Source organism: Megalops cyprinoides, chromosome 3, assembly GCF_013368585.1.
Source record: "Megalops cyprinoides isolate fMegCyp1 chromosome 3, fMegCyp1.pri, whole genome shotgun sequence".
Lineage (NCBI taxonomy): Eukaryota > Metazoa > Chordata > Actinopteri > Elopiformes > Megalopidae > Megalops > Megalops cyprinoides.
In genome coordinates this window covers 12,972,521-12,997,798 of record NC_050585.1, presented here as the reverse complement: position 1 = coordinate 12,997,798, position 25,278 = coordinate 12,972,521, and the positions used below count along the sequence as shown (strand labels likewise).

Genomic DNA, 25,278 nt, shown 5'->3' with positions numbered 1-25,278 from the left:
ATGAAAAAGTCCTCACTGAGATTTGTATTGACGTTGCTTTGACATATTATACAAAAAATAATCATTAAACAGTGGAAATAACATTAATATATGGGATAAACCAGAAAACTACGACCATATAACATGGAGCCTGGAGTATTACTTGCAGCTCTTGCACTTCAATCCAAGGGAGGTTTCCATTAACTGTTGAAGGACAACTTGCAATCGTATACAGTAACGACATGGACAGAGTGCCAGGCCTTGCTACAGATGATGGGCAGGTCCATTCTGGAGCAGTGATTGGTGGAATTTCCAGTTTTATCACATTCCCATCTGGTCTACTGGACACAGGAAGAGGACAACTTACTTTCACTGTCAAGACTGTTTCACAAAATACACAGGAGGCCAGGGAGAAATGCATTTGTAATTAAAACTGTACACAGCCATTCAGTAATGTGTGCATCTCATCAAAGATGGCCTCTTCAGTTAAAATGAATGTGACCTTTTAGAAGCAATTCTTCTTTAAAACAAACAGGAATGGGAGGGAAAAACAGAATGTGGTCTTCATTGTCACAACTTTGCAAAGTCTCTTTCAGGTCCTGGGCTTCTTCTCAGAATCGGCGGCAGAAAGGTATGGGGTACAGGGGACAGGCTACGGGGTACCAGTGCAGACACTTTAATGCACTGGATTTCAGCACTTCTTCTCGCACCAGTAATCTGTGTCTTTGTCACAGGTAATTTGTTCGCATCAGGTCCAGTTGCTCAAGTGTCTTGTTTGTTTTTCCACTTCATACGTTTAAAAGCCTTCATAGTGTTAGATAATGGGAGTGATGCCACACTCCGCTCACACGCACGCGCGCACGCATTTGCGCACCACACACACACACTCACGCACGCTCGGAGTGTGATGCAGGAAGTCAAGGAATGTCTGTTCTATCTTCATTCACACAGATTGGACACAGGATTAATGCAGTGTGCAGATCCTCTCTGACTCCTCTGGCCCATGATTCCATGGGACACAGCACTTCAGCAAGGAGCATCCTTTGGTTCTTCATGAAGGTCATAGCTGGAGACAAGAGAGAAGCCTTCAGATACTCATGCACAAACACAGCAACAACTACACATCCACAATAACTAAAAGGAAATTGTTCATTTCCTATTTCTGGGTGGCATGTTTGGACAGCTGTGTAAAATAAAGAAAAGCACACACAACAAATAAGTCTCCATCTCATCTTGCACAGGTTTAACGTACCTCTTGACCCAATTACAGCCCCAAGCTAAGACTAAATTTTAAGATTAAACAACGATGACATATTCACGTTTTTGTGACTGGCCAACTGTGAAATTTTGAATCTTTTTTTTTTTTTTTTTAACTAAAGCTGAGCACACTGAGAGATCACACATCTCTTGGCCTGAGGCAGCGGGACACTGTCAGCACTAGCTCCAAATCGCACTGACATTTGTAGAAATGCAATACCTTAGTCGCCTTGTCACCAGGGTTCTCGTAGTGTGCCTGATGCATGACGTCATTCACAATCATCTTGGCAATCTTCCAGGCCATTTCTTCTTGGGCCTGCATAGCACAGAGAGAGAGAGAGAGAGAGAGAGAGAGAGAGAGAGATACTGTAATAACCAAATGAACACAACTGAATGTAGAACTGAAGCAATATACATAAACGTGTTAAACGTATACACATATTACAGTAACGTGATCTAATGTTAAAAATAAAGTTAAAAGGCATGAATGAACGTGACTTGCTCCAACAACTGAGCAAATTATAAATAATTCTGAAAGATGAAAGGAAAACAGCGTTATAGATTAAAATACTGAACAGAGTAAGATCATGTAAGGTCTTAACATACCTCATCTGAATTTCCTTGCACCCATTTCTTCATTGCTTGTGAAAACATGGAACCTGCGAGAGATGGAAGAAGACACACGCGGGGTGAGAATTACCTAATCATGTCCGAGCCCTCTGCTGGCCCCGCACACAGAGTCAACATTAACAGCTTCCTCCCAATTATCACTGCTGTGCTACTTTCTCACTGCGTCTCAAGGAGACACCTTTCTTCTCTTTCTCCTTGAGACCAACAGCTGAAAATACAAAATGGCTCCTCACCAAAGGAACAACCCTCATATCCTGAGTCTGAAGACACACATTTCCATTACATATACTTTGAGGAAAAAAATCACGAGTCCTATTATACCACAGACATTATATTTAATGAGAAGACATTCCTCTTTCTGTTCAAGACACAAAATTCTATCACTCCCACCTGCTGAAGCTACAAGCTTTTGGGCTATCCCAGTGGGCTATCCCAGTGAGAAGTGTGAGAAGTCACAGTTCATAGCTAGCACCCTGGCACAGACAGCAGCCCCCTCTTACCAACCGAAGTCTTACAGACACAGAAGCACAGAGGACAGAGGAAAAGCAGTGTATGTACACCCCAATATTAACTGTAATATTTTGTGCAATACTGATGCGCTGGGCTCATGAATTCTCTATTACTAAATTAAAGCAAATGTGAGTGAGACACAGGGAACATTAACTATTGTGTGTTACCTTTGGATTTCTTCACATCAGGTTCCGGTTCAGCCTCCCTGATAAACTGTCCGAGCTCGTTGACTTTCCCAAATGTCATTCTTCTGAACCAAAGGGAAACATGTTAGCTGTTGGCTAATGGCTGAACACAAACACTCAACCCCTTTTGTACTTGACCGTTGGAGAAGGAGCCCAATTGTCTGCAGTTGGAAATCACGCCACTGGTCTGATAGCGGTCTAGAAAAGGGTCTTTCACTTTAACAGGTCACATGGCACACATTGACCGTTAGAGTTTGTGTAGATATCAAAAGCAAATGCACATGGGACGGGGGGGACGGGGGGGTTGGGTGGTTAGCTGAAACAGGAATAGCTACTGGACTGCCCTTGAGGCCATTCATGAGACACGTGACACAGAGCCAACACGTCCTATTACAGTAGAACAGGGAGCAGCTGAAATGCACCAAACCGACCTCAGAAATCATTAAACACTGGTAGGATTTTACAAAGGAAACCCAAGAAACATACATAATTTCACAGGCTCACACATACATACATACATACACACACGCTGAGCTGGAACAGTTCCCAGAATATGCTCCCCAAAATTGAGTGAGATCTGAGAAGCATTAACATGGTAAGTGAAAGCAGAAGTCATGTAAAAAGAGGACTCACCCAGCATACGGGCGCTGGTAGAGCGACTCCGGGTCCAAGCTGGCAATGTCCACTGTTATCGCCTCGTCAAAGTTTTTCAGGATTTTGACTGCTGCTTTTTTGGTGCCCTGCTGCAAAATGAAAAGAACAATTTGCACACGCTAAGCCACCTCCAAGCCGTAATGGCACCACCCGGCCGGAGAGGAGGAGCTGCTCAGACACACGAGGCTGAACGACACAGGGCCTCAGAAACACACAGTGTCCGCAGGGTAACACAATGGCATTAAAGAGGTGAGGGTCCGGGTGGGTTACCTGGGCTTGCGTCTCTTCAGAGGTGTTAGCGCCGCGGTCGCCGTCCTGAGACAGACCTTGTCCTGGGCCGATCGTGTTCCCGCCGCAAAACTCATCCGCCCGAACAGAATTGATCAAGTCGTTCAGATACTTGTAGTAAAGGTTACTGGAGAGGAAGCCCGGCATGTAAACCTGCGCAGGCATGGGATGGTGAATAGATTAATACCAGCATAGAGAGCAGCCGACTCGTAAAGTAACGTATTTTACTACATAATCGTGTCGCACCATTTAATTCCAGTTTAATTATTCAGTTCCAGACAAGAGTGATGTCAGTTGTAATGTGCTGTAAAATGACATGCAGAAGTGTTCTGTGGAATGCAGGATTCTGGGGGGGGTGGGAGGGTTTACTCTGGCACACGCCCACTGTGGCTGCGTACCTTCTCCATGGTGGTCCACGCCTGCCTCAGTGGAGTGGTGAAACAGTCCGGGAGAGGGCCGCCCTCCCGGCAGATATTGGACTCTATCTCTAACCGCACGGAGTCATCAAAACCCAGTGGGTTTGTGGCTTGGAGAGAGAAATACCTGCAGGGAAACACGATGGGGTCAGGAGCTGAATGAGCCGTGGCGGCAACGTCACATGTATGAGCCCTAAGGATACACACACCCTGCTGTCACTCCCCCTTCTACCACTGCAGGAGAAAGATGGCACACAGATAAAGCATTTTTTCCAGCGCACTGGTGAACGGGCGGCAGTGTAGCATAGTGGTTAAGGAGAAGGACTCGTAACCGAAAGGTTGCCGGTTCGCTGGGACACTGCTGCTGTACCCTTGGGTACAAGGTACTTCACCAACAATTGCCTCAGTAAATATCCAGCTGTATAAACGGATAACATTGTAAAGAACTGTAACCTATGTAAGTCGCTTTGGATAAAAGCGTCTGCCAAATGAATAAATGTAAACAGTGGCATAGGTAACAATCGATGCCAAGGGAAACCCCACACCCTCTGGAGTAGCGCACTGAGTAATCCATTACATGCACGTGTGTCAGTTTACCACAGCCTGCGAAGGCACTGTAAGGAGAGAGCGCAGCACGGGCCAGCTGACGGCAGACAGATGGCTTACTTGTCATACAGGATCATGGCGTCGTTCTGGGCCTCCTGCCCGTCGTACTGGCCCTTCTTAGCAGCGAGCTGATCCTGAAAGTTGTCTGCAGCCAGCCAGAACTGTAGAATGTTCACAGCTTCCTCTTTCTCCATGTACTGCGGATACACACATTACGTCTCACGTGCCACAATGTTCCAATCAGACATGCTGCTAGAGCAAGAACTGCCGAAGCTCTATGCATACCTTTAAAAGCAGGAGACCATTAAAGAAGTGGTTTTACTGCGTAATTATTGATTTTAAGGACAATTTAAGATATAATGCATCATGTCCTTTTGTCTGACACACTGCTATAACTCACGAAGCACGGATTTCATGGCCTAGATCTTAGAAGCATTTACAAGTCTGTCGGCAGTTTATAAGTATGTTTTAGAGTTTAGAAGTTAGTTTTACAATTTTAGGAGAAAATCACAGATCAATGTGAACAATGTGGTGAAATGTTAGCGATTGCAACTGATTATTAAAGAACAAAATTCCCTTGAAAGGCACCCCGCCTTGTGAATCTCCAAACACAGTAATTGTTCCTAGTAAGGACCAGAAAGCACCACTACAGTGAATGGGCCTCAACAGCTAGTAATATCAGCTCTTTTCAGTCTTCAGCAATAGTAAATGATGAATGCCAGGCGAGGAGCCCTATCAAAATGTACACTTGACCAAAACTGTAGGATGTTATTTCACAAAACAGAATACAGTTGGTGAGACATGAAATCCGCTGAATTGCTGAGCTTCCATTTTAACTGCACTTTTGCCGGAAGACCTCACGATTTTTGTCTATTTTCACTTCTGCGTTTCTACAGGGTACTAGGATGCTAGTACCCATTACATGGAAAAAGTCATGAGCAGGCATACAGACACCCTTCATAGCAGAAGGGTTGTTAAAATTTTCAAAGTGAATGCCAAATAATTGACAGGCTTGGCAGGTCTGGTGTTATATCGCTGCACAAGCTGCATGTGGCTGTAGTGACAGAGCTAGCGTAACTTGTTGACATTCAAAACGATTCCAAAACCGCGGTTTATGCGCCAATTCTGTACTCAGCGCCAGGCGTGAAGTCTTTTTCCTTTGATAAATTTGATGTGATATGGTTTGGGCCCAGGTTATGACACAAAGACGGGCTCTGTGAAACACCGTGATAGAGGCCGAACAGCAGGAGCTGCAAGCCAATGCGCGTGTAAACGGCGCCCTCACCTCTGAGAAGTAGAAGAGTGCTGACTCGCAGAAGAGGATGTCGGCCAGGAAAACAGTACCGCTGGTCAACACTTCGATCTGGTACTTACAGAAATGATGGCTCCGTAAAAATTCACTAAAGTGCCTGCGAGAGGAGAACAAGAGGTTTATGGAGTGAAAAAGAGGGTCAGGCCTTTCTTTAAAACACAGCCCCCTCGGGCCAAGGCCCTCCGCACGAGTCATTAGCTCCTTCCAGCTCCTCCATCAATCGGGCGTCCCCAGCAGCTGAGCATCGGACAGCGGGGGATCTCGTGAAACCCGCGCGGGAACTCGCCGTGACAAAGCATTGAGACAAGATAAACGGCCGCTGGGTCCCACGTGACGGAAACCAGCCCTGACTGCACTGATGCTAGCAGATGATGGGGGACTTGGGTGTCCCAGTTTAGCCTGGGATGTCAGAGAGGAAAGGCACCTGGGATCCCTCTACAAGGAGCTGAAATCCTCCGTTGGTGCAGAGCTGGACATGCCGTGCCGATCATTTTTAAATAAACCTTTTTAAGGGTCACCGTCTGGATGTGTGCTAGTTATATCCAACCAGTCACTTTCCCCAGGGGGGCTCCTTTTCAAACACCTATTCACCGTTTCCAGAGAACTGAAGATCGATTTCAAGCTCCAATTACGTATTTGTGCACACGTACAGAATGTGATACACACAAAGTACAACTACAGACAAGGTAAGGCAAACACTCTGAAAACTGTAAGCTAAACTCTGAAATAAACGGGACTCTGAGAGGAAAAACTCACTGTTGTTCCATGATACCGAAGACTACCATCTGTGCTGTGACGAAGCAGTTCGGGTCCACCTGTCCATCTTCCCCACAGATTTTAGCTGTCAAGACAAGCACACATTTAGCTTTACTACATAACCGAGGCTCATCTGCCAAAAACTGGAACTGGTCACAGTCATTGGTTTGGATTAAAGAGGAACAACACATGTATTCCCTACAAAAAATTTATATATTGAGAGTGTATTATTGTACAAAGAGTGTACAAAATTTATTTTTAGCTCAATAAATATATTTATAATATTTATTGTCATTTTGGTATACTGGGATATATTTCTGATTTGTATTAACATAATTAAAGTATGTTTCCAATATATTCTTGGGCTGAACATCATATTTCTCACTATATTGCATATCCGTATGGGATCAGCACTGGGCTCCTTACCCACTATGTCGTTTCTCATAGACTCTGTGATGGGGATGGATCTAGCAGCGTCCGGTGAGATGTACTTGGTGAAAATATTCACCGCATCTCTCTCTATACCTAAGACAGTAGAAGAAAAACTTACATTATATACATACTTTGGTTCTCGCTCCTCAGAATCGTCTGCAAAAAAGCATGCAAAGGCATAAAAGCCACTGAGAAATGAATTTCTTTATTAACTCCACCGATAAGAATATGCTTTCACATACTCTTAGGTTCAAGGAAGCCCTCAGGCTTTAAAGGATTAATATAGCAAACAGGAAAACACCACTTCTCAACATCCCAGTACTATGAAGGGGTGATTTAAAGAGGAAATGGGGTTTATGACCATCACAGTCACCTGACACAGAGGAAATCTGTTGTTAAAAATCAAGACTACCGCTATCATGACCACCCTCTCCAGCTTGCCTACTAATCTAGTCCTCTGTGTGAAGTGTGTCTCTGAGCAAAGCCTGGCACTCACTCTTCATGAGCTTGTCAGACAGCTGTTTGAGTGCGTTGGTGGGCTGGAGTTTGAACGGCGTGCCCGTCTTGGAGGAGGGTTGCCTGGTTGGAGTCTCGGCTCTGGGGGACAGCTGAGGCCCGCCGGGCTCCCTGCGGCCATCCGAGTTCAGGGAGTTGGCGTGGGCTGCCGGCCCCGGGCTGTGAGAGTTTGTGTCGGGGGGGCTGGGGGTGTGCGCGTGCGGAGGAGACTCCGAGGAGTCCTCGCTGTCCGGCCTCCTGGCGGCGGGCGAGGCCGGCTCGGCGAGCGAGCTGTGCTTGACGGAGTTGAGGCTGTGCGCCCGGACGCGGGACCAGCTAGTGGCCCGGAAGCTCTCGGCCTCCAGCCAGAACTTGACAAGGTGGTCGGCCCCCTGCGTCTCCATGAACTGGATGTAGTAGGGCATGGCCACGTTGTCCCTCAGGATCTGCTCCACCGTCTTGGACAGCCGTGACCGCGTCTCCTGAGCCTGGTAGTTAACACTGGAGCGACCTGCAATATGCGTACAGACATTACCATACAGTCAGAAATAACCTGCTCATACGCTTACGATGACAAACGTTCCATTTGTACTTATATGAAAAACAAAAATTTACATTACATTACTGCCACTTAGCAGTCGCTCTTACCCACAGCGACTTACATAGGTCACAATTTTATCCATTTCTACAGCTGGACTGAGGCAGCTGTGGGTTCAGTACCTTGCCCAAGGATACATTGGCACTTCCTCAGCAGGGAATTGAACCACCAACCTTTCGGTTACGAGCCCTGCTCCTTACCACTGCTGCCACACTGCAAAAACATCCCAACTACTTCAAAATGATTATGAATCTGACTGACACCACACTTTATAATGCATAGTGTTTAAGATCGGTTTTCATGTCACATGACTGACTGACTGTCAGTCTGACCCCGCAGTCAGTTGAAAACCTCTGACACTGTTTTATGGAATTATGTATGATATAGAATATGTATATACAATACAGAGCATAATACTATACAATATATAGTGTTATATATTGCAGTAGAATCAATATGGAACAATACAAAACTATGAAAAAAGTAACAGAGCAAAGAGAATTCACTAGTATGGGCAGTGTGTTTAATAGTAAGGAGTGACTAATAGCCAGGGACACTGCTCTGACCCTACCCATATGCAGATCCCACACACTATCTGATGAAACCCATGAATTGACTTAGCATAGTGAACAATCATTTCTCAATGTTTCCGAATAAGCACTAAATCCAAAGTAACCATTTCACTGCAGTTTATGAAATCAAGATGCTTCAAGCATCACCCTGTCATTAAGTGTAGGACTGCATTGTAAAAGGAATTTTGAGCAGACACATTAAGTTATTTGATCAAGTAAATTCCTCAATGTGTGTCCTAAATTACGTTATAGCCCCAGTTATAGCTCCTATTAGGTAAAATGGACAGCTCAAAGTACCTTAGCATGCACAACTCACTTTGGTCTGAATAGTTACTTTAGAAACCTGCTGCAGGAGGTTTCCCCACTCACATCACTGTTCACAACTTTCAAAGAAGTGTTTAACAGCTCATTGTGGTAACACTGAGCGTGTTACTCAAGGCATTTAGAAAACTATTTTCATCCACGCTTGTCTTTTTAAACCATGGTGAGTATTTGTTGCATTGCAGGTTGCACCAACAAGAGCAGAGAAATGTGACACCTAATTGTATAAATTCACGTATATATAAAAGGAGCTATTTCTAATTACAGAAATGTCATACATGATATGTAAATTAAAAAAAGGTTTTTCTTTCACTTCAATAACAATGCTAAATAAAAGACCATTTAGCTCTCTTTACAGGTTTGAAAGACGATGCTGTCAAATACCCCTCTATCTTACACAAAGTTAAAAAGGTGTGTTCAGTGTCCTCACTTCAGGTCCTGTGGGTGTACACGTGGGAGAAATTATGAGCTTGTTCACATTCGGAATTTAATTTCTCACCTAGTTTCTAGCACCTTTTGAGGTGTCACCTTGCACAAAACAAGGTGTGAGGAATTAGTTTGCTTTGGATATTATTTTGGAACGCTGTGGGCAAATGTGACAGTCCTCTTCAAGAGCTTTCCCATATAATCACAGTATTTAATTGTGCATCCAATGGAACTCAATTACTAGGGATAATGTGAAACCTTAGCGAACTCTAGGCACTAGGAAAGCAGGACACAATTAAGGACAATCCGGAAAAATGCAGGCATTTTCACGACAACTGCTTCTGCCACAGGGTTCGGCCAGACGTTCATACCAATGTAGGATGACTGCGTACATCTGCCAGCTCCGATGACGTACAAAAAGGGCAAAGGTGCGTGCTTTGATCTGATAGCTAACACACTGCTTTCACCCAAAGTACCAATGCTAAAACAAAACAAATTTCTCACACCTCATTTCACACCAAGACAATGCATCAGAGAGTGAAAGACGAGCAAACGAATGCCAAATGTTAAAGTGTGTGGAGGAGGTAACCGACACAGCCTCACATGAGCTAGCAGACACAGCCAAATCCATCTGATAAATTAGAAGAGGGCACATTCCTCTCTGCCAAATAACAGGAGCACTTACTATCATTATAGAAGTAAATGGAGAATTTAATTAATCAATTAATTAATTAATTAATACAAAGATGCCAAAAGAAACCTACTCAAGGACCTATAAATGCATTGTTGTAATTTATGTATGAATTCATAGGCATTGATTTCTCTGGTAGTCTTTACCACCAATTAATATGTAAATACATCTCAATTCTCATGCCAGGCACAATCTCTTAAATTCAAAATATGGCATTAAAATGCAATGTCATTCACAGCCTTAGTTTATATGTTGCTATTACTTTTTATATGCAGATTTTCAGAGGCAAATTATCTATGATCCCTTAAACTCAGTTCATAGGTCTGGTTTGGCTTTGTGTGTAATTCAATATACCCTCCCCCACTACTGTTTCTTTACTTCTTATATTGCCCCAGCTGCCCCTTTAGTCTGTCCCATGTAACCATGAGAGTGAACATTTCCTGCTCAGGGTGTAGAGGTTTCTGCAAATATCCACAACACACCCACATGTCAAACGTTCAGCCCACTTCCATTCAAAATTCAAACCGCCCTGATCGTCTGCGTTTCATCCCTTTACACACACCCACGCTCTGCATTCCTCAATGTTCACAACCGTCAGGTCAGACAATAAACTGGAATGTCAACAAATGTATGTGGATAGAAAAAAGCACAAAATTAGCACAATAAAATATAATTGTCACAAGACAGAAGAGTGTCTGATACACACTGCAAGTTCACCCGAGGACATACTTCCAGACTGGAGAGCCCACAACTCCAAACTGAACTCCGACAATCACATCGCCACAAGAGCAGCCACTGCCTAGTACCAAACACAACAGGGCAGAGCATCAGACGCACTGTCTTAGCCAATCCTACCCAGACCAAAAAACAACCCAGCCCAGTCACGGTGGTGTTATCACGTGGGCAGTCGAGTGCAATCCAACGGCTCCGGTACTGGGCCACGACCGCGAGACGATAACAGAGACTACTTGTCCTACGCGTTCCATCACCGGGAACATGTGCGGGCAGGCTGCTACTGGTACTCGCTTAGCGGGCGGTCGGGCTGCGGATGTTGCCTCTCCGTCTGTCTGCGCTGGAGTGACTCTGCCGCATTCCCCGGCATCAATGCTGTAACACAGGTTCCACCGCACGGCTGACTCACCAGAGGGCCTCCTGCCTCTACGGGTACCGCCAACACCTCCACCAGAGTTCATTCTCACACACATACTAAGAGACAGTAGCTAGGTGTGATTTTTTTTCATCTATTTTTACACTTTGGCTGCCTACACCCTGTTTTATAACAAACACACTATATAGACACACACACACACACACACAGATAATACAAATTGAGACAATACAGACAAGTACACATAAAAATATATTATATGCACATATATGTTTGAATTACAGTGGCTCCTGGGAAAAGACAACACCCTGACACATATATGAAACATATAACTAAACTGTGCAGGTCTTATACAAGCAGAAAGAGACAGGAATCAATGGTAAGCTGAGATTTATGGCACATTTCCCCACAGGTGATGGTGTTAGCCAGCGATTACTCTACAGGATGTGCCAGTGGGTAACACATGGCAAAAACTGTCGTCTCAGTGGCGAGTAACAATGTGTCTGTGTGTTACAGGATTAGCACAGATTCTGGAGGCTTTGGGAGAAGTTAAACCTATTTCCACACCACCTCCCATGTGCAGGCCTCTCTGTGTTCTCGTTTTCCCCATTTCAGTTCTGATGCCTGAGCAGACCTCAGTGACAGTCGGTTTAAATTTCATAAGCATCGCAACACACATCAGTCAGTCTGGGGCACAAAAGGACAGACTTGATCTTATTTAATCGGTACCAAATGGAATTTAGGGACTATTGTGTACTAGTAAATTCTGTAACTCTGAGAACCTCCATGTTGGAACACGAAGCACAGGACTGTCTCCTTGTACAGAGAATCACTGCAACCCTGTAGAGCACAGATTCACATAATGCGCACCTAGAACAGATCTCAAAGAAACAAACCCAGGGATAGAATTTGGTTGGACAAAACTTTATCAAACACCTTCATAAGGACTATCTACTTTGAGCATGCTTTAAAGCAAATGGTTTCCATGGTGTTAAATTTCATATGCTTCTTGGCTTTCACATTTATCTAAAATTGCAGATTACACTCTGTCCCCTGAATGTCATTGGGGCCATTGATGTGAAACGTCAACGTCACATCGACACAGTTTATAATTTTATTAGCTGTCGGCCTCTTCTGGGATGATGGCAAGGTAAATTAATTATGGACAAAAGGTATTTTTAATTTTCCATCTTCATTCAGGCCGATGTGTAAGCCACTTCAATGTCACTTCTGGGTATTTATAGTTTTTGCGAATGAATATCACTGCTTTTTAAACTGGGCGACTATCAAACATTGCCCTTGTCACTGCAATTTCAGTCCAGCACCATAGTAGTTGCAAATGATGGTGTATAAACTGTGCTTAAAGATATACAACTTAACTAATGATCACAAGTCTGAGTGTTGATACTGACATTTGTCTTGCCAATAACATTATTATGCCTTGCATAATAAAATTACGGACCTTAAGGTTTTTCCAGAGAGCAACACTACATGCGATGTAAGCAGGACACAGTGCAGGACACAGTGAAGGACAGTCAGTTGAGGCCCATACCTAAGTCCCCAAAGTGTGCAGCCTCCATGTGACTGGGCTGCTTCTTGAGGATGGCAGTGCGTCCTCGGGCGAATGAGTCCATGTTCGCCGAGATGGCGTTGATGGCCACGTGGCTGGGCCCCGCTGCTTCCAGGATGGCATGGTGGTTACGGGGAGCCAGAGAGGGGGAGTGCGACGTCGCTGGAGCTGGGCAGGGCGACAGGGCGGGGGGGGAATCACTTCAACAACAAAAACTCTTCTACATTCTGAATCAGACAAAGAACCATCTGATGAAGCCCACAGCGCCACATGACCAGACCATTTGAGGACTAAGCTGTGAAGCTGCCTGATAAACATACAGTCAAGCATTCCAACAATGTAACAGCTTACATCTCACACAAGCTCTATGCAAAACCAGGTAAATGCAGGACACCCGCCGTCCAGTCATGAACAGAATTAGTCTGAGGCCTTCAGGGTTTTAAGAATCAGCTCAGTAAAGAAGAAAATTACATTAAATTTTGGCCTACATCAAAAAGTCTACAGAGAAAGAAACAGAAGGTCATTGGACAATTTAAAACATTACAAGAGAGAGCAAACACAAACATGCAAGTAAGAAATGCGTGAACAAAAAAAAAAATCAGGCTAATCACACCTTTTAAATGATCTGGGTGTATGTCTGGAGACTGGATACATCCACTCAATTCAAAGAATCAGCTGTGCTTTCAAGGACATACAGTATACCAATACTTGACAACATAGACCAGATACAGCTTCCTCTGGGGCAGGCCTGTTGCTTTTTTCCTTTTACTTTTTCTGTATTATTTCTTAAAATTTCTTCATGTATTCATGTCTGACACCATGCAGTAGCAGACATATATGGCCACAACTTTATCTTAAAACGAATCTGTTTCAGCTGCCGGTGGACGCATTTCCTGGCTCTACTCTGCACCTTCGCTGGGCCATGAAGCTGTGGGAGGAGACATTCAGCAAGCGTTCATTCACCAATAAACTCCACAAAGAAGACCTTGCACCTTGCACTCGACTCCATTATAAATCATATACCTCTCTCACTACTCAATAAATACTGAAACACTTAATGGAAATATAATTAAGTTGTGAAAGCAGTGCTCTTGACATTTTTCCCCACATTTAGGCCTACACCACACTCTTGTTCCTGAGGCTTTTGGATGTTTTGTAGTGTCCACAACGAAAGAACACAAAGACACAGACTCTGAAAGATTTTTTTCTGAAAATTCTACTTGTGTAGAAACTGGTGTCTTCTCCAATACTATACACGTGCATGTCCAAATATGAAAATAATATTTAGGAATCATTAATATGAAGCACATCTCTACAGTTCCTTAAAACATGTACACACCACATCCATGAAACTCCATTACAGTTACACTGACTTTCCTGTTACTGCAACGAAGCAGCTGCAACACAGCTGACTCACAAACATGGCTTTACTTTTTCCTCTGAACTACTACTGTAACAGTTGCTCACCGCCTCCAAGCTGAAAAATGTCAGCAAAATAATGTGAAACCACAAAGCACTGTATAGGAGGCAATGAAAAACCATGTTGGTGCTTTCTGCTATGGGATTCTCCTTTGACGTCAGCCTTCTCGTAGTTTACTGAGATGACATCTGTGAATGCTAGTGTTATACAGGACCATTTGTTAAAGTCAATGATTACATTACATTATTGTCATTTAGCAGACAATCTTATCCAGAGCAACTTACATCAATTACGTTATCCATTTATACAGCTGGATATTTACTGAGGTAACTGTGGGTTAAGTACCTTGCCCAAGGGTAAAGCAACAGTGGCCCAGTGGGGAATAGAAACAGCAACCTTTTGGTTAAGAGTCCTGCTCCTTAACCACTATGCTACACTCTGCCTCCAAAAAGCGATTCCTGTGTCTACCTGCAGTGATGAAATCAACATAATGAATTTCTTACCCCTGGCCCCTTTTGCATCCACTGGTCTCTCGAGTTCCTTGCCTTTTGCTGCAGGAGAAAGAGAAATATATTGCTGTACAATACATAAGAGCTGAAAACATGGCCTTTTGGTCTAGAATCTATCCCAACAGGCTGCACTGATTGTGTGCAGAACATGGGCTTATTTTGCAATGCCAGGGAAAGGTATGATCAGAAAATTACAACTCACAAGCTTTTACAAGCTGACATGTCAAAATAACTTGCACACAAAACTGGTATTCGTTGAGGTGCTCAGACTTAGGTCTGACGGGCGTGGACTGAATGACACTAAGAGTTGGCATTTTTACTAAAAACCTTCAAAAAAGCTATTGTGAAAAATAATGTGAAATAATGTGAAATCATCATCATAAAAAAAAAAAAACATGGACATGCAACCTGTAATGAACCTGTAATATAAACCTGTAATGAACAAAAGCAGTCTCCACAAAACTTGGCTGATAAGATCATTACCTACCCTACATATTTTAATGAGAAGAGACACCTCATTACATAATGTAATAAAAGACCAGACACCGTTATGATGGGCGAAACAGTATCGCAGATCCCTTAACAAAGGAAGGTTCTGGGAGTGACACTCAAATGTCGAAGGAGGGCCAGGGACAGAGGAAACACAAGCAGACCCCTGGGACTGCTGCTTGTTCATCAGGTTACTCAAACTGGCATTGACACCATGCCTGATGATGCTGCCCGAAAGACTAGGCCAAAACATTTTTCTTCTAGCCTGCATGTCATGCCAAATCGCACTTAAGACAACCACCAAAAATTACATCCAGGAGCAGCAAGAGCAACCAACACATATAATCTCATTGTGCTACACACTGATCAATGCACGAACGCACGAAGAGCATAACATAAACGAGGTCATGCCGAGTTGGTACACTAGACGCTGGTCTGCCTGTACTGACATGACCAAGACAGGAATAACACCAGCACTTTTTGTTCACGTTAAAATCTGTGACACATATGCTGATGCAATGAAATATAGATTACAGAATCATTCATAAACTTAATTATACTTGTCCAACCTAACTACCTTAGCCCATCGTGCTAATACATTTTGTTTTCTTCCTAAATGTAGTGTGCACTGAGCTGTTACATTTACCTAACCCACTAGCTCTTCCTGGCACTGGACACAAGTTACAGTGTGATAATGCTGAGGAAAAAAAACTCGAATCTCCCTATACTGCCAAGTTGTTGAACTGCTGTGTGATAGCTATCAAGCTAGCTAGCTAAAAATGAACAGACAGACAGCTAGGCAAACTAGTGACACCCACCTACTGGATTTGGATAAGTGTTCTTGAATGGCACTCTCTAAGAATAGTCACTGAATGTAATTATCAAGCTTAATTTAATTTTCAGGCTAGCTAGGCTAGAAATATGAAGCCTTGCGTTCAAATTTTAAACACTAGGACAGACTAGCTTTAATGCGTCGAACCACAAAACTTTGCTGCGAGGGTAACCGAGGCTATACGCTGCTAGTCTAGCAAAATAACGCTATTTGCGAATGTATTTTGGTGTTTATGTCGTAGCTTGCTAGGTACATCGGGTAAGGATAGCTAGGAAGCCATGTCATGACATTTTGTTCGTCTAGAAATTAGTTAGCTAGGATGTAGCCTGTTGGCTACTAACTTGGGTAGCTAGCTAATCTAGCTAACGTTAGTAACCCTGGCTCATGTCATGAGAGAAATCGCATCCTGCCACCGAGGGTTTGTTTTCAATCTATGGACGAACACAGGACCTAGCTAGTTAGCAAGCTAAGCAGCCATCTGGCTCATTTAATATGCCAAAACGTGCAATACCAATCCAATTTTATCAAATGATACAGCGGTCACTGCACCATTGGATAACGTTATAGAAAGCCTCCGAGGCATTCATTACACACGGGCCCTGCCCTTCATTTTTTTCTTTCGTTACCCATTAAATACAAACATGAAGTCACACCAGTACTCTCAAAGGCCTTCAATTCACACCGTGCTGTCAAACGAGCCCGCATCGGTCACCCTGCGTTTCCTCCAATCTCTCCCGCTATCCCTCCGGCTCCTTTCACACCCCACTTCCTTACCTTTCCTCCTAAAAAACGACATGGCTGATCTAACGCTCTAAATATATCCTCAGCTCAATGACTGCATCCCGCGGAATCCCAAGTCCCCTCATTCATGGATATGTTTTTTCAGCAACCGTGAAAGATGTATGCCAGGGTCTTATACTGTCAAAGCAAAGACTTCCTTCTTCCCCGCTCAGCAAAACGATCAGCCATATTGTCAATACACGCACAGCTCACTTCCGGAATGTTGCAGCAGCATTCTGGGTATCGCTTGCTTTTCGCATCCTTGGATTGGGAAATCCGCACAATGTTGCGAACTGCTGTGATTGCGTCAATGTGAAACCCAATGTGAAAGCCAGTTTAAAAACGCAACATCAGACCCTGTGTCATTCAACAATTTCTCATTACCTTTCAATTTCGTGTTCAGCTAACTACTACATTTTGCGATTTCATCCCACAAACCAGTCATCTGACCCGTAATGTCTCCACATTTTATGTGTGATGTAAATGAACACATACTGTATTTTGCGATTCATTGTGAGAGATATTCTTGCCCATAGTCACTTACAAGCTCTTTGACATTATACTTAAAAGACATCGCAGGAGCGAAAAAACGACAAAAAGGTAAAGTACACACCAACCAGAATAAAAACTTAAGTGACAGTGAAGTCAAATGTCAGTGATCTTATTCATAATCATGCACATATCTCTGTTTCTAGTGTGTGAAACACAAACTGTCCTCTACATGGGCCCAGATAAAAAAGGAAAGCCAAGGCCACTGATGTCATCTTTCTGACAGAACAACGAATTCCGCGGATGAGGTTTTAATTGTTTTCTTTTGCGTCACGTAATAAATTAGTAGAATAGCTTATATTACCTGAACAGTGTTTGTCTCTAATAAAGAACATTTTCTTGAGTGTTTAATTGATTTACAAAATTCCATACATTCTGTGATATCAAAACTTATCACAACGCGCTTGTCCAGCATCCAGCTGCTCTCTCATTCCCAAAGACTGTCAAATAAAATGATTCAGCCGCTGATTTGATGTGACGGTATGGTCCTTTAGTTAAAAAGTAAGTGTAACAAATAATAGTGTTATAAACATAGAAATTGGAAGGTAATGTTTTGAATGAGGCACTGTTATGAATATATATTATGGTTACAGCAACACTAATAAGGACAAATAGATCATTGGACTTAAGGTTCAGTGTTAGTTGTCTATAAAATAAATAATGGAGGGGGTGCACCACTCCTATTGTGCTCGACAGGAAAATAAGCATTACCTACATAATCAAATCACCAGTTCCTTTAAAATCCGATGGGACAGGGTTACAGACCTCATGTCTCCTACTTTTGAGTGGTGGGCGAGGAACAAGGTGGAGGTTCCAAGGGTTACAGCACTGCTGCACAGGCATACAGACAACTCCTGTGGCTATTGTTTAGGCTCCAAGAGATACAAACAGGAAACAGGAAATGTTAGTGGTGGTTTCAATTATTTGAAACATGCTGCCACTGAAAAAAGATAATATCAGCTAGTGTCATTTCAGAGCAATTCTGTGTTTTATATGGAAAAGGGAAGCCTTACTGTAACTCTGTATGCAACTGTGTATAACTTTAAAATATGAGCAAGGTTGTATAAAATAAGGCAAAGCCAAACATCCACTTTCAGTGATTATGTTATGTATTTTCTTATTTAGATCATGGAATTTATGGCTTTCCATTATTGTGTCCCTTTGTATGACAGTACTTACCCTAAAAGCCAGACTTTTATCTCTGTAGTGCTTCTCCAAGCTTTTCCTCAGACACATCATAAGACTGTCCTTTCTGCAGTCTTTCATTCATTATTCTATAAACAAATTGACAGTCCAAATTAATGTAAATGACAAGGTTACAGTACGATTGTTAACTAAAGCTACCTGGATAGCAACTAGATAGCAAGATATCTAAATTTAAACAATATCCTCAGCTAACCAAAGCTAACTTTAATTTACAATAACTTTTCTGTGTGTATGAATCATACTGAAATAGGGGATACATAACTCCTTATGTTCGTATTTCACAAATGAATGAATCTTTTTGAACAAATCTTTTAAGTGTACAGTAAGTACTAGTTCACTATTCTAAAAGATTTGTTCATTTGGCTCACCAGTCAGGCAACCTCCCCACTATGCTTTGAGCGACAACTATATCAATCTTAAGATTGCAGCATGCAATAAAAACAAGACTCCCACTGTCATGTCAGCTACTTACTAATGAAGGTATTGACCAAATTTGGGTTATTACAGAATTAATAACCACCTTTATTTTAGTGGTATAGAGTAATTATTAAGATACATGTTATGACTGTATCGAGAAATGTTACTAAGGGATATATAGGCCTACTGTAGTTTGGCAGTCGTTTCATAGGGTCATATCATTCTGTTCAAATGGGAACGACCTAAAATGAAATTACAGCACTACTTTGACATGGTGAAGGTATTTATTTGATTGGGTCTATTTATCTTGTTTTATCACGCAGACAGTGTGTGAGTTTTGCAAGGTCGTCTGCTGCTAGCTAGAGAGCATTCTGTGCTGCAGGCCTTTTTCTCCCTTTTCTGACTTCCTTAGTGGGCTTTCAGGCTGAATAGAACAATGGCAGTACAGGTTCAGGGCCAGCCCAAGCCTTTATGGGGCCCCAAGAAGATTATGATTTGGGGGCCCCCCACCGCCGCCAATACTATTGACTATTGTTAACGTAATATTGTATTTTTGTATGATTGCCATTGACATAATATAATATATCCAAAAAAAAAAAAAAAACATGTCAAGCGCTCTTGGGGGCCCTCTGGTGGCCACGGGGGGCCCCAAGCGGCGCTTAGTTCGTGAATCAAAACACGCGGAGATGGGACTTGCATAGGCTAACATCGTATCTATCTGGTAATTGCTCCAAACAGCTGGTAATTAAGCGCAGAGGTGGAAAACTCCGGCTTCAGAAAGTAAAAGTCCAGCCACGTATTTGTTCCACCCATGCGTTACACCAGCTGAATTTAATTAGCACAACTCTTCAGCCAGGTAGAGGAGCTAATTAGTGAAATCACCTTGTTTAGTTAATGGCTAGAACAAATACATGGTAGGACTTTTACTTTCTGAAGCCGGGGTTTTTATTTTTTTTTTACGTCTACGTGTCTGGTTGAATCTAAAAAGCATGTCATCTGCCTGCGGTTTAATAACAGAATTTGTCATTTAGGTCCGAGGTATCCTAAGTGGAACGACAAAGTATCGTCACGTCGCCACCCTATGGCCGGTGAAGGGAACGGACTGAACGAAATGAACGGTTTAGCGACCCTCGTAGTTACTTCCCGAGAGAAGTGAAGCAGTGTTGTTCAAACAGCACTTAGTCACGTGCAGGGGGTGGTGTGTGTGTGTGTGTGGGGGGGGGATTCACTAATTCAGTGAATGAATCGTTGCACTGAACTTAAGGAAATTATTCAGTTGAGTCAAAAAAATTGAAATGCCGGTCACTAGTCTCTCCGACATTGCGTGGTTTGTTCTGGTCTGTACTTGCAGAACTACCATGACCAACAGCGGTTATGTCGCTGAGTCGAATATCAGAAGAAAATCGAAAGGTGGAAGCGGCTGATCAGCAGAGAATAGGAGTTGTCATTTCTGGGAAGACTGCCGCCTCACCAGGCGTTAAAATATGAGGTTAACGTGTGAAGAGTCACAATCAGAACATCAAATGAACATTTTTTAAAAAAAAAAAGAAGAAACATTTGATTTGATAATTTGACATTTTTCTTCATTACCAACACCCGCCTTTTAAGATGATGTTGATTTATAATCAGGACAAGAACTCGCCTGTGATCCTGCAGCAAAATGTTTTCTGCATTGCTGGACTTAGTGTTTGTTACAAGTGAAACGTCCTGGGCAATGCACAGGTGCTTAAAAAACAGACAATATGGAGTGTTCTAAAATAAATCAGCATTTAGTTGTTATAGCATATTTTAACATTATATTGTGAGTAAATTCTCCAGAGGAACCCAGAATACAATGTAGAATCCTGATCTGTAGCAGCTATATTAAAATGGTCCTGTTCTGACTTGCTGAGTAGTGACCTTTATGACTCACCGACATACGGCTACATGCATAACTACAAACATCTTACAGATACTTAAAAAGGAAAGGGACAAAATAAACGGTTTAATGCTTTATTTTTTGACAGACTTTATTTTTTGCAATATTTCATAGATGATACAAGATGAATGAAAGAACTGAAGGTCAGAAAGTTTTTTTATCACTACACTGCACTACAAATAATTCTCAATGTTGGTTGTGGGAGAGTTGTTACTTTTGATTTTCAGTACCGTCCAATCACGTGGGTGTTCTGGGGACGATCAATACGGTAGATGAACTCTGCAGGCATGAAGTAGCCCAGATATTCCACGGTGTCTGGCGTGGTGTCTATGTAGTAGTGCCCCCCCTCACCATGGTGACTGAAGCAGTGGGTGTGCTCCACACGCAAATCCAAACCCTGGCGAAAGCAAAGGACAGCATACTCCGTACGGGGAAATCTACACAACTGAGCTCCCAGATATTTCAGCTTTGCTTGCATGCCTTCAGTCAGTCATTTCACGTTTATATTTACAATTTTATCGCTTAGCACCGCGTTTCCCAACCCTGCTCCTGGAGGCACACTGTCCTGCATATCTTCTATGTATCCTTCCTGCTTGATTAAATCAGGTGTGCTCAGCTAATCAAAAGTGCCACTGATGAGTTCAGTCAGGTAGGTAGAGCAGGGATAGATAGAAGATATGCAGGACGGTGTGCCTTCAGGAGCAGGGTTGGGAAACGCTGGCTTAGCAGATGCTCGTCTAGAGGGATGTACAAGATGAGTAAATTCCAATCCAAACAATCTCTCACCATCTAAAAAATCTAAAATTTGTGCTTATTTGAGTGAAAATGGTTATGATTCATACAGAATGGTCCCTTTCAATGTGAATCATGTCATGTCCCGTGATGACATTAGAATGACTGTTGATCTGATGTATCATGGATAACCTGGGGTAATGGGAAGGAGGGATCTGCTGATACTCACAGGGTCCCTGGATACCAGCACAGATTGGCAGATCAGAGGGGCGCTCACAGTGAAGTGTTTCAGCCACTTGTTCACATCATCGTTGCTGTTGAGAGGGCAGGCTGAGAACTCCCTCGGCTGCACACGGGGGACACCAGGAGAAACGGTGAGACACGAGACAGAGTTGCGCTACTGCCTGCCAAGTGCAACGTTACCATATAATCAAGACACGAGCTTATTAAACACACCCCACGCCAAAGGCAAAGGTGCTTTATCTCTGAGTGATTAAACACTTGCTTATTTACCATGATGTGAATTTTCGCTTGCCCTTTCTGAATGACAAAAGTGCCCCCAAGAGCCAGACTTTTATCACTGTAATGTTTCTCCAAGGTTTTCCTCAGGCACGACACCAGACTATCCTCTCCAGTTCTCCTGCTGGCCTTCACTTCAATGACCTGTTACATATTAAAAACACAGGCATTAAGCATTTTCTCAGAGCTCATGAATGTTTTACTTTAGTAACTTTCACCACTTAATGTTTGTTGGCTTTAAGCTTTGCAGCCAGTGTAGCCAATCATGTTATCATGAATACATACTTTTCCATTTTAATAAGGACAAAACACACTTCAGTTATCTTAAATGGACTTTTAACAGGCTGACATTAGGATCCATGCTGCATAGGATGTGAAGAACTGCACAGCAGCATGCAGGAGGAAATCATTTCAAATTTAATGATCTTTTTAAAAAGCCCATGTGTTGCATTAAGCCTGTACTGACTGGGCTAAATTGAAAGGCATGCTATTTCATAGTAGGTCTTATGTTGTTGCTAATGTCCTTACTATTCATAGATTTGAGACCCAATGACATGCAATGTTGTATTAGTCATATTGTTCACAAATATAAATTATTAACTACTGCTTTTGATTAGTCTGGATTCTGTGCAACAAAACATGATCTTCTCATAATACTCTACATGTTTTCATATTAGTTACCTGTGTGATGCATCTCCTCCTGTGTTTCATTGATACATGTGTGTTTGTGTGTGTGTGTGCGTGCATGCGATTTACATTTCCAGGACAGATGTAAGACTTTTACTACTCTTCTAGCACAATGTGGAATCTCAGGTGATACTGCCATATTGTTCGGTATTCTGTGTGATCCACCTGCCATTTCCTTTAAAGTTCATGCAGAAATTGCTGCAGAATTTGACAAGAGACATGCAGCGTGATCCTTTAGCACATGGCCACAGCACGGTCGTTCCTGACAAGATTACAACGCAACAGGCTCGCCACTCCAGTTTTACAACACAGTCAAAGTGATGCACCCCAAACCTCAAACCCCAAAAGCAAATTTATATGCTGCATGCCCAGGTTTGCCCGATGACTACTTATAATCAGCATTCCTGATAGCCAAATTAAGTGAGCTGACACTCCCTCCTCCAAGATGCCTCAAGGTTTCTCACCTTTCCAGGTTTACCTTCACATGCATAAAGGTTGGCCAAGAGTCCAAAATCGCAGTCAGGGAACTTATCGCTGTATTTCTCCAGCAGGCATTTCCCGTCAGATGGGTTAATGGAGGAAAAGTAGCTTCCATTCACCGCTGCCTGTCCCTCGCCTTCAGTGAGGACTAGAGGCATGAGCTGGAGGGACAGAGAAAGTTACTGTGAAAAACGAATCTTACCATTAACATCAGACAATACATTAAGTTTGCTGAGCAGAGGCACTAATTCAGAGTCATTCCCATATTTTACTTGCTCCGTTTATACATCGAGATGTTCAAACGTTCATCTTAAGCACCTGTCCCAAGGGTACAACAGCCGTGATCCAATTGGGAATTGAGCCAACCAGCTTTGGGTAACAACCTTCGCCCCTTAGCATTACAGCACACCCCTGCCTTCATAAGTGCACAGTGTTGACAACATCTGAATAATGCTGGCTGTTGTATGGTTAGGATGTTGCCAGGACAGCTTGCACCCCTCTCATTGAAGTATTACTGAGCCTGGAACACCATTTAATTTAAAGTTTATTATGTGAAAAAGAAAGTTTACCTCAGCATTCATTCCTACAGTTTTGGAGGACACTGCCCCTGCCCCCAGAATGAAAGCTCTCGGCAGTTCTAACTCTTTGGCGACAGTGTTCATACTATACACCTTTGAAAAGAAATGCAGTGTTATGGCATAACATTTCCTTCCTATCCATTGTCAATTTTGCAAACACATCATATACTGTGCTCTTTGTTTCCTCTACATGGTACAACGAATATTTTTACAGACTTATTTTAAATTCTGACCTTGTCCAGCTGCACCAGAGGAACTAAGTAGGGAACACCGCCGACATCCGTTATGCGAGGTTTCCCGCACAATCCTGTCGGCACAAAAGAGACAGAGACTAATTTCTACTTACATATACATAGTAACCGTCCAATGCACGTAGGTTAGCCACTTAAGACGGGATCAAACACAAAAAATATGAGATAATTTACCCTTGACAGGAAATCCAAACGGATGCTGGGACAGATCTGGGCAGTCCACCACACTGACTTGTGCATCAGCAAAATTAGTTTTCAGACCATCATGCAAAACTACAAGATAAAAGGTACAACAACCTTACAGGGGAGGCAACCAAGCTTCCGCTTGAGCACGCACACGTCTGAAATGCCCAGCTGCTACAGGGACTTTACATAAGACACATTTGCATGTTGCATGTTGGTACATTTGGAGAATGCAGACTTCACGTTAAAGGCGTCGCTAAAAATCACACTTTACAGATGAGCACTACCTTTGACAGCATTGTATGAGTACAGCAGTTTATGTAGCGTCACAAACACTTAGCTGGCTACTTGTAAATATGCCGTATTGTACTTTGACCGTGCACTGTCCCTTGCCAAATAATGACTATTTCCACAACTGCAATCACAATTACTGATCCTTACAATTATTGTCGAGCATGCTGAGATTGAATTAATGGTATCAGAATTTTCAATAGGCTACCTTCACATAGTTCTTCCAGTTTCGGAACATGTAGCTCAAACTTCTCCGTCTGGCCGCTGCATGCCATCCCTCTCTCTCTGTCAGTGCCTCAGCTGTGTAAGATCACATGAAGTGTCTACTTAAATCGAAATACAAACTCCCGCGAGATGCCTGCGACACATCGTTTCAACTCACAGGAAATTCATAGCTGCACTACGAAGAGGAACTACTCCAGACTCAAGAGGGACAACTTGGACGATATCACGTGAAATAGCGGAGAGTGGCGATTACGTCCGATTTTCTCTCGTATCACCGCCCCCAATTCGAGTGCACACTTATTAAAAATCAGATGCATGTACATAGGCATGCAATTAATATATTAATTGGATGCCTATGTACTAAGAGTTAATACACGACTATGTGCCTTTGGACTGCGATCGGTAG

At 42.9% G+C, this 25,278-nt stretch overlaps 2 protein-coding genes across 3 annotated transcripts; both read right to left on the bottom strand.

Annotated features, from left to right (window-relative positions):
• On the bottom strand, positions 1-17,038 carry akap10 (A kinase (PRKA) anchor protein 10). 2 transcript variants are annotated; one of them, XM_036525582.1, is made up of 15 exons: positions 16,831-17,038; positions 14,730-14,777; positions 12,789-12,974; positions 7,522-8,031; positions 7,020-7,118; positions 6,594-6,678; positions 5,811-5,934; positions 4,586-4,722; positions 3,902-4,046; positions 3,486-3,656; positions 3,195-3,304; positions 2,544-2,626; positions 1,843-1,895; positions 1,457-1,552; positions 1-1,045 (listed from the first exon to the last, which is right to left on the bottom strand). In XM_036525582.1, the coding sequence occupies exons 1-15, from the start codon at positions 16,850-16,852 to the stop codon at positions 1,040-1,042; spliced, it is 1,875 nt and encodes a 624-aa protein (XP_036381475.1). In that variant the 5' UTR covers positions 16,853-17,038; the 3' UTR covers positions 1-1,039. The 2 variants fall into 2 exon arrangements, with proteins under 2 accessions (XP_036381475.1, XP_036381476.1); XM_036525583.1 differs by having other exon boundaries at positions 2,544-2,623.
• Positions 17,039-21,027: 3,989 nt separating this feature from the next.
• On the bottom strand, positions 21,028-25,058 carry c3h11orf54 (chromosome 3 C11orf54 homolog). Its single transcript, XM_036525415.1, has 8 exons — positions 24,856-25,058; positions 24,348-24,446; positions 24,156-24,229; positions 23,914-24,015; positions 23,329-23,505; positions 22,172-22,321; positions 21,888-22,004; positions 21,028-21,323 (listed from the first exon to the last, which is right to left on the bottom strand). Exons 1-8 carry the CDS (start codon positions 24,920-24,922, stop codon positions 21,150-21,152), a joined length of 960 nt encoding a protein of 319 aa, XP_036381308.1. The 5' UTR covers positions 24,923-25,058; the 3' UTR covers positions 21,028-21,149.
• Positions 25,059-25,278: the final 220 nt, after the last annotated feature.

Coding starts and splice junctions, on each gene's coding strand:
- akap10 (XM_036525582.1), bottom strand. CDS start 16,852: ATGTCGTTTTTTAGGAGGAAAG. Junction 2,627..3,194: donor TACCAGCGCCCGTATGCTGG/GTGAGTCCTCTT, acceptor CCTTTGGTTCAG/AAGAATGACATTTGGGAAAG. Junction 1,896..2,543: donor TGATGTGAAGAAATCCAAAG/GTAACACACAAT, acceptor CATCTCTCGCAG/GTTCCATGTTTTCACAAGCA.
- c3h11orf54 (XM_036525415.1), bottom strand. CDS start 24,922: ATGGCATGCAGCGGCCAGACGGAGAAGTTTGAGCTACATGTTCCGAAA. Junction 24,447..24,855: donor ACTGGAAGAACTATGTGAAG/GTAGCCTATTGA, acceptor TTTATCTTGTAG/TTTTGCATGATGGTCTGAAA. Junction 24,230..24,347: donor GTTTGGATTTCCTGTCAAGG/GTAAATTATCTC, acceptor TTGTGCCGACAG/GATTGTGCGGGAAACCTCGC.